The sequence below is a fragment of the Montipora capricornis genome, chromosome 5 (genome assembly GCF_036669925.1).
Source record: "Montipora capricornis isolate CH-2021 chromosome 5, ASM3666992v2, whole genome shotgun sequence".
NCBI lineage: Eukaryota > Metazoa > Cnidaria > Anthozoa > Scleractinia > Acroporidae > Montipora > Montipora capricornis.
Genome location: NC_090887.1, coordinates 2914894 through 2932393, shown reverse-complemented (window position 1 = coordinate 2932393; position 17500 = coordinate 2914894). Strand labels below are relative to the sequence as shown.

General features: G+C 40.6%; 1 protein-coding gene across 3 annotated transcripts in view; it reads right to left on the bottom strand.

Moving 5' to 3' along the window:
- LOC138049121 (uncharacterized) overlaps positions 1 to 17500 on the bottom strand; it is a 50306-nt gene that overhangs the window by 23570 nt on the left and 9236 nt on the right. For 2 of the 3 annotated variants that reach the window (XM_068895250.1, XM_068895248.1), the window contains exons 3-7: positions 13994 to 14302; positions 4839 to 12224; positions 3783 to 4019; positions 2418 to 2726; positions 708 to 761 (exon numbers count right to left, since the gene is read on the bottom strand). In XM_068895250.1, the coding sequence (XP_068751351.1) occupies positions 708 to 761; positions 2418 to 2726; positions 3783 to 4019; positions 4839 to 12224; positions 13994 to 14302 (8295 nt within the window). The remainder of the gene's footprint in view (positions 1 to 707; positions 762 to 2417; positions 2727 to 3782; positions 4020 to 4838; positions 12225 to 13993; positions 14303 to 17500) is intronic. The other variant, XM_068895249.1, reaches the window with a different exon arrangement.

Here is a 17500-nt window from a genome sequence, read left to right as displayed (position 1 = left end):
AATGTATGCAGTTTTATCGTCAGTAACTTTTCTCGTATGCCCATTGGCTACTAATAACAAATCACGCCACCAACTTGTATGATTTAAAAATTCAGTTCAAGAATCGAAATGCGATCAAAAACCCTCGTGGTGATCAAAAATGTTCATGGCTTAATGAAAACCGAGCCATTTTGAAGTAGGAATGTCCGAAGTACCTCGCCTAAGGTTAAGTTCGGCAAATCCTCCGTATTGATACTTTCAGCGTCCCATAAATTACAATTTTATGTGTCTTTACTCTTATTGATGATAAAAGTTAGGCAATCAGCGCGCGAGAAATTGCTCAGTTATTGTAAAATAGTTCATTCCACACCTTGCGTATTTCTTTAAATTATAATATAATGAATCATCAATAACAATTAATAATTATAAATATGTGATATATACAATATAGACGGCAGATCTGACGCGAAAATATTGTATATGACTTATTAAACGTCAGCATTTAAGTATTAAAGTTTTCCCGCGAAATCAGACCTTTTCAGCCAATCACAAGTCTTGTATGAGAAATCATTACCCATGGAGTTGAGAATGAAAAGCACCTATATCACTAACAAAATTCAAAATGTTCATGCACTAAGAGATGCTATGGGAGTAGTACTTCAAAGTATTTAAATTGAAGATTAGGTATTTGTGGAATTTACTTTGATTCTAATTAAACGTTACATCACCTGAAGGGGAGATCTTGTCGTTCCATTCGTTGTTTCCGTCTGGCCCTGGAATTTCTGTTAAGAGACAAAAGACGGCAACGAGATATGACCGCGCTCTTCCGAAATTTGAAGAACTGCTGGGAACCAGTCGATAGATTGTTCAAAATATCACTGTCATTAAAAAGTAAGCCGGACTATTAAAATGTTCCCAAAAAAATTAAGAAAATTTAACCAAATATCGCAAAGTAAACGCCAAGAAATGTCTTTTGTTCCCAAAAGCGGGAAAAATACGCATGCCAGGAGCTCAATAGGCGGAGCCTTTCTCTTCACGAATTCATTGAGTCAACCCGAGTAAAGTTATTTTAAGGAACAGGTTTTTTCCCCGAAAAGTATCATATTCCCCTTGACGCTGAGATAGCTCTGTTTTGATTGGCTTTTGCAACAGTGTGCGTGCTGAATCTCCCACGGGAGGCGTTCTATTTAAGCAATAGAGGACATTTTCCGTGTTTCCATAGCCTCATCTAAACACTCGGGGGAGTTGGGAGAATTCTCGACAGTTATGCAAACCCTCGACTAAGTCTCGGGTTTGAATAACTGTCAAGAATTCGCCCAACTCCCCCGAGTGTTTAGATGAAGCTATGGAAACAGGGAAAAAAGTCCTCTATTGCTTTTATAAAATATTTCTCCAAGATAATTCGACAAATGAAGGAAAATGCTGTTTTTTTTTACGTCTTGATTGAAACAGATTTTCTTGATACATGCTCATATTTCCTACCGGCCAATCAAAACGCGCGTCTGACTACATAACCAATCAAAAGTCGTGTGATGTCACAGCCGTGTTTCTAACCTCTCGTCTAAACACAGCTATTGACCAATGAGAGTGCGGGAACTATCCTAATTATTTTATAAAAATAAATCTACTCGGGAAAAAGTTGACTTCCAGGCCAAGTATGGGAGATGAAAGCTCCCCTTGATGAGCTCCTGCGCATGTGTTGTGTGGCGGACATGACAAAAATAGATTTTAAAAACGCCCACTATACACCTTATTCCAAAATGGCCCCACTTCAGTAATATTTTGCTTCATTGCAAATTGGCCTTTTTGGCTTCATTCAAGATTAAATATGCTTGTGAATTTTACGTTTCAAAGCTAGGCCAAAAGAGCCAATTTTCAAGGAAAAAAAAGAATACTAAAATGGCTGCCATTTTGGAATAAAGTGTATGTCACGTAAACACGAGGTTCTTAGTCTCTTTGGGGGGTGTCACAATTCCCTCTGTATCTTTAGAACGGAGTGATTTGATTTTAAGTCATCAAACGTCACGATCATTTGCCATTGTTACCTTGAAAACATGTTAAAAGACCGGCTTGTCAAAACAAGCCGATAGTAATTACGTATATGGCTTTTCGGAGTTACCTGGATTTTTCGAGAAATGGGTTCCAGGCCTCGTTTTAAAGTTTGCTGAGATCTTACATTGATATGTAATATAATAGCACAAAGCAAATGCCTTTTATAAACACGTGGCTTCATTGCTTTCTTTCTCTAATTTATAGGAAGGAATAGGCTAGTCTAGTTTTCCCCTCTCGTCACCTACTCTTCAGCGACGATGCCTCTGCCAATTCTATGCCTAATGAAAACTCCATCACTCACATAGACTACAGTGACTGTTATGCAAGTGTGACTTAGTTACGAATAAAAGTACGGAAAGTTTTAACGGAAGAAAAGGTCCACCGACCGTCGTCACTGTCTTGTGAGTGTCTGTTAACGAACGACATCTGGGGGCTAAAGATGTCATCAAGAGCTGGAGAGGTCTGGCACGACTCCACACTGAAACAACTGACGAGGAAGCAAGTCTCGGTTGATTTGAACGCCACGTCACAATTTGGCTTCTGACAGCATCGTTTGATACACATCCCGAAGTCACCTACATCCCCGATATTTGTGAAATTTCCAGCTCTTTTCCCTAGACGCAGAGTGAGGTCATCTGTTGTCTTTCCCGCGACGCATACTGGAGCCCGGTGTTTTCGATGCTTTTTTCCTGTTTCTAAGAAGACATATTATATTTAAGTAAAATTGGCCACGACTTCAGTTAATGAAGCAACTTGTGCAGTGTTGCAAAAGAAGCCTGAAAATAATCCAGGTTTGAATGGGACAGCTTTCACTTAGAATTACATAATCTTAGTTCAGATGTATGGAGATTTCATATATTCTCTATCGCAGACGCACATTCACCTATTCTTGGTTTGTATCCACGTGATGAGACGGCCATGCTGGTGTAGAAAACAATAGAAACTGGCCAAATTCCCAAGAAAAACATTTTACTGCATTGTTCTCAGTGCACACCAACATGGCCTCGGTTATGTAAGATGCAAACCATCAATTACGGAATACATTAGGAACTTGCAAGTAACCAGCTCCCAGAAGGCATGATAGCTCAGATAATAGTTGCTTCATCAACTACGATGATCACTTATATTTATATTTACACAACTGTAAATTAAAACAGCAAATACAAAAGGAGACAGGGATGGCCGAAACTGAAGAACATAAAAGCCTGGGCATACGGCTACAACATTTGCTTGGACAACCGTTCGATTTTGTTGAACTCTGTTGAACGATGTTGACCGCTGGGGGGGCAAACGGTTTCAGCTTCTATTCAACATGTTTCAACGCGGTTGAAAGGCGGTGGCAAACGGTTTTGACATCGCTGTACAACAAAATCGAACGAATGTAGAAGTAAATGTTGAAACCCTTTGCCCATGCCTTTAAAGGGACTGCTGTTGGGGTTTTTGAAAACTGTTTAGCCTAACAGTTTTTCAGTCAAAGTTTCTCTCTGTTGTTTATGTATACTTGATGGACATTTGTCGCGAGCCTTTAAGTTGTGTTGTTTAAATTTCTGGGTTAACGCTAAGTTGCATAGCGAGTATTAAAACTGCACAAAGTCAACTGGACTGCCTTGACATAGCCCCTTTTAGTAAGGTGTCAAAACGCAAGTTTGATTCGTGCCGCGGTACTGCCAGCTCGAAAAAAAGAAAAAGAAAAAAGAACTATTCAAACTGACCATGAAGAATGGTACAGCGGCGCATTTCATTAACTATACCTGAAACGTCGTCAGTTTGAGATTCGTCCCCGAATCTGGGTACTGAAGGAGTCGTCGCAGGAGACGGGCTGGAATGGGTGGGGGATGGCGTTGTCGACTTCGCTTGTTGACTGCCTTTGGTAACATTTTGCACCGAGGATGTATGGCCTGCCGTGGTTAAAGTTGTCGCTTTGGTAGTCTGTGGCGACATTGTGGTGTTTAAGAGTGAGTTTCGTTGAACATTCTGTGGAGGATTTGCTAAAAAGGTATAAAAACGCTTAGATTGTCAGGAGGAAAATGCACTGATCGTCGTACGTTGATGAAAAATAATATCAGTTTGCATAACCAGCAATGTTCGATTTTCCGAATAAAACTGAAAAAAAATTCACAAATACACATCCTGGAATTAAGACTTCATCAACATCTCTTTTTCTAACATTAGAACGAGAAATGGAAATGAATTTTTTAACGAAAATGGCGTCACTTGCATTTGAAGAAACTAAGTACGTGAATGTTGAAAATTAAAAGGCTTTTATATACCTTTCTTGATTAACAGTCAATAAATGCAATTCAAAATTCTTTTACTTAATGTATGCTCTAAACATATCTTATCTCGAGAGATATTTTTTTTCTTCTCATATTGTCTGCTTTCCCCTTCTCTCTCATTTTGGCTTATCACTTTCTTTTCGTACATAGCATTATTTTGTTAGCTTTTGTTCACTGCTACACACGTCAAGCAATCCTTGATGGCAATTACATGGTAAAAGTATTTTTAAAAGTACCTGTCGTTGACATGGTGCATTTGGAGAAGCTTGCACTTCAATGCGTCTTTGTGAATTGAAAAGGTGCTAATTATTGCGAATGAGATGGTGACGATGATGTGTGTACATTCGGAATGATATCCGAGTGCAATCATTTGACATTTCATTTATAAAACAATAAGCACGAGAACCTGAATCAATGACCTGGTTCTCTGGCAAATATCCTGCTAGGAGCACTAGTCTTTCTACGAATTTGTCAAATCTTATCATCATCATCATCCTTTTTATCTATCAACGTAACAAATTTTGTATTTACCTAAGGAGGAATTCTTCTCTGACAGCACTTGACTGCTGTTTGCTGGTCGTACAATGACTGATTTCTTTCCTGCGCCTTCTTCCTTAAAAAAGCCATTCAGGCGATTTCTGTCTTGTTCCTGATCACTGCTTGTTAAATTTATCTTCGGAAGTACGGTTGATTTGTTCTTAGCAGCTAGAGGAATAATGTTTTCATGTTGGTCTCTTGAAGCAGGAGGCGGCGTGCTCAACTTGTTCATAATGTTTGTGATTAGGGTAATATTGGTTGGACTTAAAACTGAAGACGGCGGAGTAGCTGGATATTGTCGCCGAACCGTTGGGTGAAATCTTGTTTTATTACCAACGTCAGATATACCCAGTAAAGAAGAGGGAGGGGCAAATGATGTCTGCGCGCCTGTGGGCTGCATTTGGCCCCACGGCAGGGAGACATCTGACTGCGGACGACGCTGAATTTTAAATGGCGATAGCAGTGAATTGGAGTCGCTTTTATTGCTGGGCACCGGGAGGGACATCGTACGCTGGATCCAGTCCCAGTACTGCTTTCCAAGGCCTGAATTCTTAAATGGACGCCAGTTGGTCCCACCAAAGCTACCCCATGAGGGGCTGGGCTGTCGCGAACTGGGACTTGTTGGCCGAAAATAGCTCAGTGGGTCTTTAAAATATGATGGAGGACGAGGTTGAATCGAATCTCTGCTATCAATGTTGCTGTTTTCGTTCTGGTTGTAATACTTAGCCCACGGGTATCGAGTGGGCCTGTTCTCTTTAAATCGTTGCCAGTTGGGACTGTGCCCCCAAGGCTTTTGCTCCCAGTCTTGAATGCCATGGTACCAGTCTCTAGAGGTCGGTACCCATCGATCATAGCTCTTGTGCTTTGTTTGCCAGCCAAAATCAAGGGGAGGCTGTGGTAAGCGATTGTCATACCGAGGTCTGGACTTGTGGTATCTATAACCATAGTAGTAGGGATTCTGGCTCCCATAGTTCCAATACTCAGAGCTTTGACGATCGTTGCGGTGCTTGTGTTTCCAGTGCTTTTTTCGATACTTCTTCTTCTTCCTCTTGTGATTTCCTTCTCCGCCATAAAATCTATCACTGTTAGAGTCTTCATCGTGATTTGACGACGATGCATCGAAGAAGCCCCCCGAATCATCATAATCGTGCCCTTCTTCGTGAAAATCTTGGCGATGCTTCCATGCTTCCTGATCCTTGTACTTAGAGCTAAATTTGCGATGTTTCCTATACTTTGGATGCCGCTCAAAAAGATTGGGGGTACTGTGGTCTCCAAAGAAGTCATGACCGTAATGGTGACGTTGTTTTGTCTGCGAACTGTCTTGAGAGTCCCGACCACGATTTTCAGAAAATTTCCATCTGTCTTGGTCATCATCACGAGAGTCTTCATCTACGGGATAAGCCTCCTTTTCCTTTGTAAAATCTCTGTCATCATCCTCGGATTCCTCCGTTGGAGTCTTTTCTTTTATTCTGTGATGTCGTCGGGACGGTTCTGCATCATATTGACGCGATTCCTCGCTTGGTGCGTCTTCCTGTATTTTGTGATGTTTTCGAAAGTGTTCCCTCTCTTCATATTTCATCTCGCGGTGATGCTCGACGATGCCTGCGTCATGACGTCCTTCAAATTTCTCTTCATTTTTGTCGTTCTCCATGCGAGGTTCATAATTGTGATGGCGATGCTGATAGTCGGAATACCGTTGACGCTCACTGGCACGAAATTCGTTTTCATTGTCCTCTCTGTGATAATCTAAATTCTCACCCTTTTCTCGGCGTTTATGGTGCTCTTCTCTGTTCCTCGCACTATTATGATGTTGAGGACTTGATCTTTGTTCCTCGTCTTCTTTCCTCTGATAAATAAAAGCTGATTTTTTAAAGTTTCTCCTCTTGTCGTGAATCATTTCATTACTGTCTTGGTCAGATTCCTTAGATTCCATATACGATTCGTGATGATGCATATGGCTTAACTTTGAATCTCTTCGATGGTGATATCGATGATGGTAGGTAGACTTATGACGAAGCTGGGAGTAATCGCCCCTGTGATCGTCTGAAATCTCTACCCTGCCATCGTTTCTGCCATTTTCCTCTCGGTGATACTCGTGTCTTTGCCGATGATGACGTGTTTCACTTCGTTCTGTTGGTTTGTCCTCATTATCATCATCTTCGCTCTCAGAATCTTGACCCAAAACAACTCTACTCTCCTTTCGTTTCTCATTCGGCCGTTCCTTTTTCTCGTCGCTGTCGTCCTCTTCAGGTATTCTCTCATTATCGTCAAATCCTTTGCTTTCATCGCGAGCATAATCTCTGTCATCATTTCCACTTTTAAAAGACTTCACACGGTCATCGTTACTTTCATAATACTTGTGTGTCTTTTCGTTTTCGTGGCGTTGTTCGTGTTCGTCATAATGAGGTTTCTCGTCGTCATCATGAAAAATTCTGTGTCTTCCAGTTTCCACTTCGTAGTTGACCTCAGTGCTCTTCACTGCATCTAGGGCTGGCATTTTTTCTTTGTCTTCGTTTTTGATCGTTTGTGTTTTCCTACCTTTCCTATTCCTGTGGTACCCATGCTTTCCTTCATTTCCATTACTACTCTTTTGGTGAAATTGTCTGTGAAATCGTTTCCTACCCGTTTCGGTCAATTTGTAGTTCACAACGTCGGTTCGTTTCTCAGCACGTTCTTGCTTCTCCTCCTTGTCTCCATCTGTGGAAGTTTCAAAGGTTTCAGATGGTTTCTTCTCGCTTTCCTCTTTGCGTTTTTGGTGTCTAGAGTGCTTTGCATTGCTGATATAATCGTCCCCTTCACCAAAATCCTCGTGCGATCCATGATTATGAGTTTTTGCCTCTTTGTAGTTTGAATCAGTTCTTTTGTCTTCTCTCTCCTCGCTTCTCTCTTGCTCTTCGCCCTTTTCGTTTTCGTCCTCTTCCAGCGTTTGCTTATGGTGCCTTGAATGCTTTTCTTTCTTCTTGTTATTATCCTCGGGGCCAAAATGTTTGTGATGAGAACGACTGTGAGTTTTCGCGGCATCCTTTTCCTGAATGTCATCCTTTCGTTTTGCCTGTCCTTTCACATGGTGTTTCCGTTTCCGGCGAGTTTCCTGCTCCTTCTTCTTTTTCTTCTTGGTTTTATGCATGCCTCGTCCTTTGTACCCTTCCCCTTCATAAGTGGCTTTCACTTTTCCAGGAATAACCTTTCCAACCCATTTATTACTATTATATGTCTTTAAACGTGTTTTATGATGATGTTTATTGTTTCCGACCTCATCATGGTGTTTGTTCCTGTGTCTTACACGCTTGGCATTGTTCCTTTCATCAGCACCATTTCCACCTTTTTTCATGATTCTGGTTTTTTTGTGCTTGTGTTTCTTGCCTTGGTGTCTTTCCACCATGCCATTCCGAGCTCTATACTTTGATCTACCACCTTTATTGTTATTACGCGACTTCTGGGTCTTACGTTTGCTTCCCTCTTCCTCCTCGTTCGTTGAATGGTTTTCATCAGTGTCATCTCCAAAATGCTCACTTTTACGATGGTCATGGTAATGCTTACTCACTTTCTTTCCTTTGACTTTGTGAGAGGGGTTTGACTTTTTCTTTGAACCTTCACCATCCTTCTCTTGTTGGTATCTCGTTTCTGTCTCCGTATCCATTTCACCGCCTTTATACTTTGCTCGTCGATCTTTGCCCTCTTTATCGCTGTTCTTATCTTCCTTCAATTTCATCTTTATGTTTTTCGGGAGATCTTTGGGTGGAATATCGTTTGACATCATTATATCAAAATCAGCGTCGCCTAAATCTTCAACGTCTATAGAATCAATATGTTTCCCTCTGTGGCGCCTTCTACCAGATTTCATTGAAAGCTCCACACTGTCCGTCCTGTTGCCATCTTTATGAAAATGTGATAAAAATACATTTTTTGCCATCAGACGCTTCCCTTTATCGTGTTGTTTTACTGAAAGAACGGTATCGTTTGATACATTGGTTTTTCTTAAAGGAGCACTTCCTACATTACCATTAGTATTTTGGACGATCGGTACAAACATTACGTGGTGAGGCGTGGATTTGCTCTTTTTCAAAGCAACTTCACGTTCAGTTGTGCGGAACGTAGAACGCCAACTGGAGCGTTGTGTTGTCTGGAAGTGTTTGACTTTCTTCTGAAACGATGCAGGAGAAGATTCTTGCAAGTGTGATTTGTTCCCATGTGAAGAGTGGAGTTTTTCAAACACATCTAATCTCGTTGAATTAACAAGAAAACGCGCTCCTTGTTGGTGGTGATTTCCTCCTTTCGGCCTATGTTTCCTGAGATCCTCTTTGCGATGAGCATACTTCATAATATCATCTATCCCGTCAAGTGTCGACTGCAATTTAGAAGACTTTTTCTTCGTTCTCTTGGAAGACCTCACATGGTTCGCAGACTCATGACCACTTATTTCTGGGAACAAAGTTCCATCCTTTCTATGCTTTTTCTTTCCATTGACATTAAGAGATTTTTTGGACTGGCCTGCTATCTCATACTTTTCATGGGCATTAAGAAATTTTTTGGACTGGCCTGCTATCTCATGGAACTTCGCCGCATTTAATATTTGGTTTTTTAAGCTGTTGCTGCTTTTATTCCTAGGTTCCGGAGGCAAAATAATTTTGGTTTCTGTTTTAGTAACTTTGTGCTTCACTCCTGAACTTGCAGCAAGTTCTTTTTCCCCATTTTTTGATTTTGCATTTATCGCCAATCTCTTATTTGAAATTGTTTGAACACGATGTGCAGTTTCGTTCAATATGGTCTTGGCATGTGTCTTTGAGTGATTTTCCTTTGCAGTTTTATTTTTTGTGACCTCATTCATGTCAACAAGTTGCGTAGCCTGCTTTCTCACGTTGGAATGATGTCCTGGACCCTCCTTAATGGTTGTATTGTATAGGACATCTCTCAACGACGACAAACTAAGAGTTGCGGTTGCATTTGCTTTAACACCACCCTCTGACGGTTGAGACTCCTTCAGGGGCTTGAAACTGCTTTTGATCATTGGTGTGTTTACATTACTTGCCCTAAGCTTTAGACGTAAATTGTGTGCATCGCTTACGTCGTTTCGCTTCGACGATATTTGACGGCCATTTTTTGGGGAGAAATCCACATGTTTTCCTGATTTTACTTTTTTGAGTTCATCTTTCATTCGTTCGTTGTCACTACCATCTGTCCCTAGCTCAGCCAAATCCTTTGCAAGGTCTACTTTTCCAGTTACATTTCCTTCTCTCGTGGACGTATTGTATTTCTTTCCTTGCTTCTGGATTGGCCTTGTTTCCTTTAAAATACCGGAGTTAACGTTGCTTGCTTTACGAGGCAAATTCATATCTTTTCTTGAAGAAGTATTTATGACGTGGTCTCCGACGTTTCTTATAACTGTATCGTCACCATCGGATCCAAGTTCATCTGGATCATCAACATGAGTGATTTCGTTCGTCTTACCTTTTGTTATCGATTGTTCATCTTCCTTTTTCGTCTTTCTCTCACGTTTGACTGCCTTTAAAACGTTGTACTTTCCGGTCAATCGCACGCCTTTTGACGACGGCGTCCTTTTAGAGTGTTTATCCGATCCAAAGACAACGGGATGTTCTTTGAAATTCGCCGTGTTAGTCTTTTTGATTACGAATTTCGGGTGTTTTTCTTGTACGTTTTTGTCCCGCTTTCTTGAGTTTGCGGTGTTACTTGTCTGAGGCAGACCCACTACTTTACTTGAAATCAATGACGTCCTGTTGCCAAATGACCAATAACTATCCACCATACTTTTCTTAAGATTGTATCCTGTAGTTTTACTTTTCCTCGCGCTTTTTTCGTCATCGGTAAGAGTCCCTTTGTGACGCTTTTCTGAATTGGAGAGGCTAACTGTTTGAGGCAAGGAGGCAGCCTTTTTTGCTGCTATCTCACTGTTATTGACATCTGAACCAAGTTCATTTAAATCCTTAGCAAGATCTATTTTATCTCTTTCTATATTTCCCATAGTACTTTGAATGTTCCCAATCTTTTCTCGTTGCTTCGCCGTATCAGCAATAGCAGCGTTCTTGGGCAACTTTACAGTCTTTTTCAATGCCACTTTATTGTCATCCTTGTCATTACCTAGATTATCCAGATCTTCAACAAGATCAGTCTTTATTGAATTATTTTCTATCTGTTTATTTTCCAATGCAGAAGCATTGTTTTGCCCTCTGCCTTTCTCCACTTTGCGTCTCTTACTATCCTCAAAATCCAAACCTTGAGAGCTCACGTGAACAACTTTCTTTGTCATTTTGTTTTGTGCTGCTCTGTGGCTATTAGGCCTTTTGGATTGCCAAAGAATCACATTTACTTTATCTTGGCTATGAAAGTCACCGCTGGGATATCCACTCTCCCCATTCCTATCTCCACTAAAATCCTTGTCTCCCCCACTCCAAACATCACTTTCTCCACTTATTTCTTCATGCCCGCTTAATACTTTTTCATTGTCTTCACTGGACCCTTCATCCTCAGCCCCTGCACCTCGGAAGATTTCCCTTGGATGTGACTTTCCACTGAAATGACTGTCTCCACTAAAATCGATGTCTCTGCTGAGCTCTTTATGACCTTCATAACTGTCGACATTTTTAGAAGGATCTTCCTTCATCCTCAGTCCTGAAAAACGGCGAGAAGATCCCCTCTTTGTGGGTAGGTGATCCGAATTTTTTAAATTACCCTTTTGGCGCACTTTGCTATCTGTGAAGTCTTTAGATCCCTTGCGTGTTGTGATAAAAACATTATTGTTTACGGACTTATCTTTTGTCCTAGCACGAATTGTGCGAGACCCCTGTCTCAGGCCATTGACAGTCTTTCTTATTTGTGGCCGTACGACTTTCATTTTTGCGTTGGCTTTAGAGGACATCACCCTCTGGGATCCTTTGTATATATCGTCTGAGTGATTCAACGTGTTTTCATCTCTTTTTGTTGAATGTAATTTCGTTTTTGCGGAGACATCATGGGAATAACGGCCTTTGGGAGCCTTTGATGCTGTTTTATCGTGTCTAGTATCCCCCGTTGGCTTGGATAATTCAGAGGTCACGTGACCTTTCATGTTCAGAGGCTGTGTGTGTGATTTGGTGCTGTGTTTCGGAGATGATGTTATTGACGACAATAAAACACCTTTTGCCGACCTAGAGATATCTTTCCGCTTGGCAAGTTTCTTACTTATTTTCTTGCTTGGTGAACTGCTCAACACCTGCGAACGGAGATTCGCTTTTAACTGATGGGTTCTTCGTTCATCTTTTCCCACTTGTCTTTGCGATATTAACGTGGTAGGCACCGTCCTTGAATCGAGATTTCGATTGTCATCTTCATCCGATCCCAGTTCATCTGGGTCTTCGTCTTCATCGTCCAAGCTTCTAGACACCTCTGATGCAAGGGAAAAATGAGTCTCTTAAAGAGAGCTATTTCACTTTCTCTGGCCTAACACGATCAATCTCTAGATGCTAGGAAGAAGCTGCCAAGTCGGCGTTTATCAAACAACGAAATGTGTGTGTTGGTACACAATTTTTCAGGTTATAAATTTTATTTGAAACATCACTGATTCATTATACTTCACTTTCTTTTTGGGTCGATTGGTCAAATTTTTATTTTGCGACACAGAACATCCACAGAACGAAGGAATGTTGATTGACAGTTGAACATCAAATGTCACATATTATAAGGATCCCGTGACTGAAAATTAATTGGCTAATTTACTAGGCATTCACACTATTCTAATAAAGAATCCTCTAGTTCCATTTGTGTGCCGCAACGGTGGTAGTATTTATGATAAGAGGACTTTTCTGTATAGACCAAATCGGCTAAGTCAACGTTGTACCCCTTGGTAATAAAACGTTTTGTTCCAGGTATTTCCATATCAAATAAATGTAAATGCTACATTATAACGAAAATACAATACACAAAGAATGGACTTGAATTGGGTACAGCAATGAGCGGTTAGCCTATTTGGTCAATACATAATAGGTTGATTCAGTTTATTAGGAACAATGCCAGGATACATCTTTCTCCCAAGAAGAATTTATATTTGGAGAGGACTGGTCAAAAGCACCGACTGAAAAAAAGAACGTGATCAACCGATAGCGTGCGCTGAATCGAATTCAAGGCATTGCAAAAGAATGATTTCCAAAAATACTGGTATGCAGTGTCTGACGAAATCCATCCTTTTGCAGTGTGTACGTTATAACGTGTTCTTGGAAAAAAAGTACACTTTTTTTTATAAGGAGGTCTAATTTTGAGGCTGAGGATGAAAGTTCATTTTTTTCCCATTTGAGCCTGATAACGTTCTTAAAGTTGTGTGTTCACGAAGTTCTATTAAAAACTGAGTTTTTCTTCAGTGTATAATGCAAAAGGAGAGGTCATAAGAAAACCACATCGTTAATTTTGAAAAGCGTCCGTAAGTATTTGAGTTAATTGTCCTGTTCGACTTCTGGTTTTGCATTACTTTTGCCTTTTTTTATACTACTCACAAAAAAAAAGCAACAACAACAACAAAAGCAAATAATATAATCAGAATAAAAACATTCTTGACTGACTCTCAGCCCAGGTATGTTGACTCCGTGCAAACGGACGCAACTTTAAGTTGTCGGCAACAACTCCCAACATTGTTGGGCGTTACATGTTGCGTCAGTTGGCACACCCTGGTGCTTGGTGTTGGCAGTTGTTGCGCGAAGATTGAAACTGGTCAAACAAAAGGCTTTTGAGCCGGCAATAAATCACAGCATTTCTTTTGTTCCGTGGTCGCCAAAGCACAGTCCGCGCAACAATGTTGGATCCAACATAGTTGGGGCCACGCACAAACATAAGATATAGTCTCCCTGGAGATAGCAATGCATTAACATGTTGAAAACAAGATGGTAGCCGAATTTTGCAAGTTTACACAGTCTTACGGATCTTATCCTTCCCATAATACACTGCACGTCCTTACATTGCTGGGAGTTGTTGCATCTGTTTGTACACCACTGCCAACACCATCCAACCGCTGGGAAACCTACTTCACCCAACAATGTTGGGGGTAGTTGCACTCGTTTGCACGGAGCCTAACATATTGATTAATCCTACCAAGCCTGAACGTTCTCATAAAATAAAAAAAAAACGTTCTTATGCAAAAAAGTGTAGATGCTGAAAACCAGGCTAACCTTTGTTTCTATCAATGATAGCAATCTGCAAACCAAATCTGGGCCCTTGATGTTTCATTGTCATATTTCTCGCTTCTTGGGGCCCTGTTACGCCATAGCACTCGTCATCTTCAATGAACGACAGCAAACAGTCCCGTGATTCACAGCATTGAGCATTGCAATGATTAGGGTCAGCTGACTGTTCTGGCATTTTGTTAAAAGCCCGCGATGTACTGGAACCCAACAAAAGAACCTGGAAGCTGGGCACGAAGCGCTGAGGGCATCTTGGGCTGGTCACTTGTGAAGTGTGTCTAATAAAATCCCTTGTTCCTAAAATGGAAATTATAAAAAAAATCTGATCAATGAAAGAAATGTACATTTGAAGTGCGGTTTATAATAACAATAATAATAATAATAATAATAATAATAATAATAATAATAATAATAATAATAATAATAATACTTTATTTTTTACAAACGCATGTCACGCAAGTCTCAATGCTTTTTACAAATACAGGTTAAAACATAAAGCTAAAAAATTAAAAATATTTATAAATCTAAAAATATACGAATATGGAAAAAAAAGGTAAAATTAAAAAGATACGTTTCTAAACTTCTTTTAAAGTCATCAATGGAACTTTTGTTAAGTCTTATATTGTCAGGAAGACTGTTCCATAATCTTGGGGCTGCAGCACTGAACATTCGGTCATCAAAACTGGATGTTCGAACCCATGACCTCTACAATGCCGGCGCAATAGGCCTTTTTGCAGATACGGTGGCCATTTTGATTTCTATCGTTTCAAATAGCTATTATGGGATGCCCAGGGGGCAAATACATATTAATTTGCCCCCTGAGCATCCCATAATGTCTTCTGAAACAATAGAAATCAAAATGGCCGCCATGGCTGCAAAAAGGTCTATGCTCTACCAACTGAACTATAAAGCCACACAGCTGGGAGCAGGTCAATTTCTTGGGCTCATGTGTTCCGTGAAAGGAATGATGAATGAGAGAATTGTATTCATGGGCGATTTCGTCTATGACCCGCACTTCACAGGTGCTAATCCCATTGAAACCTCCGAAATTTTTCAGGTGTCCGTAAAGTGACAATTACTTAAACTGTCCAGTGAAGTGCGAGGAGGATCACTGCTATCTTTCTTCAACTAATCAAGTTAACAATGGATGCAATTCTAATTGATCTCACAACGGATGGAAAACCATTTATAACTGAGGTATGACCCATAGTGCGGCGGATTAATGGATACATTCTGTTTGTTTGTTTCTTTTACGAGACATCTGGTTTGTCTCTTTCTACTGGGCAAACCTGCCCAGAGGGAAGGAGCACGAACAGGACTCGAGGTCCTATGCGAGGTGCTCCACCCTACCCTATCCAGACCAGAAAGACCAGACCACAACACCGGGAACTACATGCCCTACTCTTTACGACAAGTGTGCGGGTTCTTTTACGTCCCACAGGATTATGAACATTGAAGGGTTGTGAGACGGGACCTCCGGCTTATCGTCCTTATCCGAGAAGACTAGAGAGTCTAACCATTTGCAGATGTAATCACAAAGGCAGCACTTTCTGCTCAGTTATTTAAAGACCCCGAGTGCTGGTCCGGCCGGAGTTGAACTCACGACCTCCCGCGTGACAGCCCGGTGCTCAACCAACTGAGCCACCGGTGCGCAAAGTGTTTGCTTACATTTCACTTCCTTTTCTTTGTTTATTTAGAGCACGGTTAGAGCATTTTTCAAACAACATTAGTTTTTCCACTTTCAGCACTTGGACTTCCTCTAATTGACCTCTGTCGGAAGTTACTGATGGGGTCTAATCGAAAAAAGTCCATTAGAGACTATTTCCAGACAGTTTTAAATGGGAGACGGAGCCCACGGCTTATTGTGCTTCTCGAAAAAATCTTCAAATTACAAAGGAAACACCTCTCCTCAGTTCTTTTAAAACCCTGAGTATTTGGTGCGGCCGGACTCTTGATCCCAGGCTGAGCCAACTGGTCTGTGGTATTGTCCCTCGCACTGGGAGAGGCCAAATTGAGCTCGCCCAGAGTAACTTTGCCAGACACAACACGCATTAGTCGTTTTTAAGTTGAGTTTTTCTCAAGTGTGCACCTGCAGAAGTGAAAATTAATTATAAAATTTTGGAACTGCAGAAATAAGGAATAACACAGTAGTGAAAGCAAGAGACCTCCTTTAAATCCTTTCTTATGAGAAGAGAATGAACCTCCTCATTCTTTTAAATTACTTCTCTTGAAGCCTTCAGTGACTAATCCGGCCTGATTTTAATACTACAGGGCCCAGTTCCTCAAAAGCCGATTAACGCTAATCTAAGATTAAAAATTAACCAAGCAGTTTATTTCTCTACTCCCAAATGCTATTCAACGTAGATTTTCGGCAGAACTTTACATGAGAAGACGTCAATCTTGAAAAACAAAAATAAGCAAAAGAAACTTTCACCAAAAAGTTGAAAACGTGAAACAAACGTTTACGCTAATCCTGGATTAAGTTAATCGCCTTTTGAGGAACCGGGCCCAGGAGAATTGTGGGGTGATTCATAAACCGCTTTGCTGATTTCGGTAAAGAGTATCAAATATTATGGCGTACTTAAAAGCACATCTATGGAGCCACCTGCATCGCCACCATGTATGAAACTTTCAAAACATTTCATGCCACTTAACTTTTCAATAACCTCCACCACTTGTTCGATTTATAGCCATCGAAATATTTGGGAAAAGATGAAACATATTGAAAAGACATACATCAAAGCAGTTTATTGGCGATAGGCACATAACATGCAACGACAGTTGAACAACTTTAATTTAATGTCAAACGACCTACGTTTTAAAGTAAACGTTCTGCCAAAATGTGTTTAAAATATTAGCCAATATACTCTTTTCCAGACATATAAAAATGTCTTAAAAGGAGCCTTTTGAATTGTCAACGAAAGTCAAGGCATCACCAGTACCTTCTATGCCTTGCACGGTATTGATTATTTACCATGCACTTCCTATATGCATGTTTAGACTTATCGACAACACTCTGTCAGACGTTCGAATTTGCTTAAAATAAAATTACCCCAGGAATTAGTGTGATCACAATATTGAGGGCACTAATGAATTCAACGACTGTGAATCATGCAACGATGCTGCAGCGTCGTTTATATGGATCCTGTGGTTTGGATTGGACAACACTGAAGGAAATCCGTTTGTTTGCGTTCTCTCAAAAAATGCAATTATCTAACCCTTCCCTGAGTGGGGCAAACAGGTGTTGAAGCCACTCGTTCTGACAGGCGTAACACAAGGACTTGGAATCATGGAGATATTAAAGTACAAAATTTCCCCGTTTCTAAAGAGTAAATTACACGTTTTATAGTGATCAGTAAGCCTGCTGGAAAAATCAGTTGATATCGCATCGACCAAACGTCAAATGCAAATAATTTGCAAGGTGAAGGTTGTAACAGGCAACCGATATTTAAAATTTTAACCCGGGCTGAAATTATCCATGTAATCAGGCCCTTA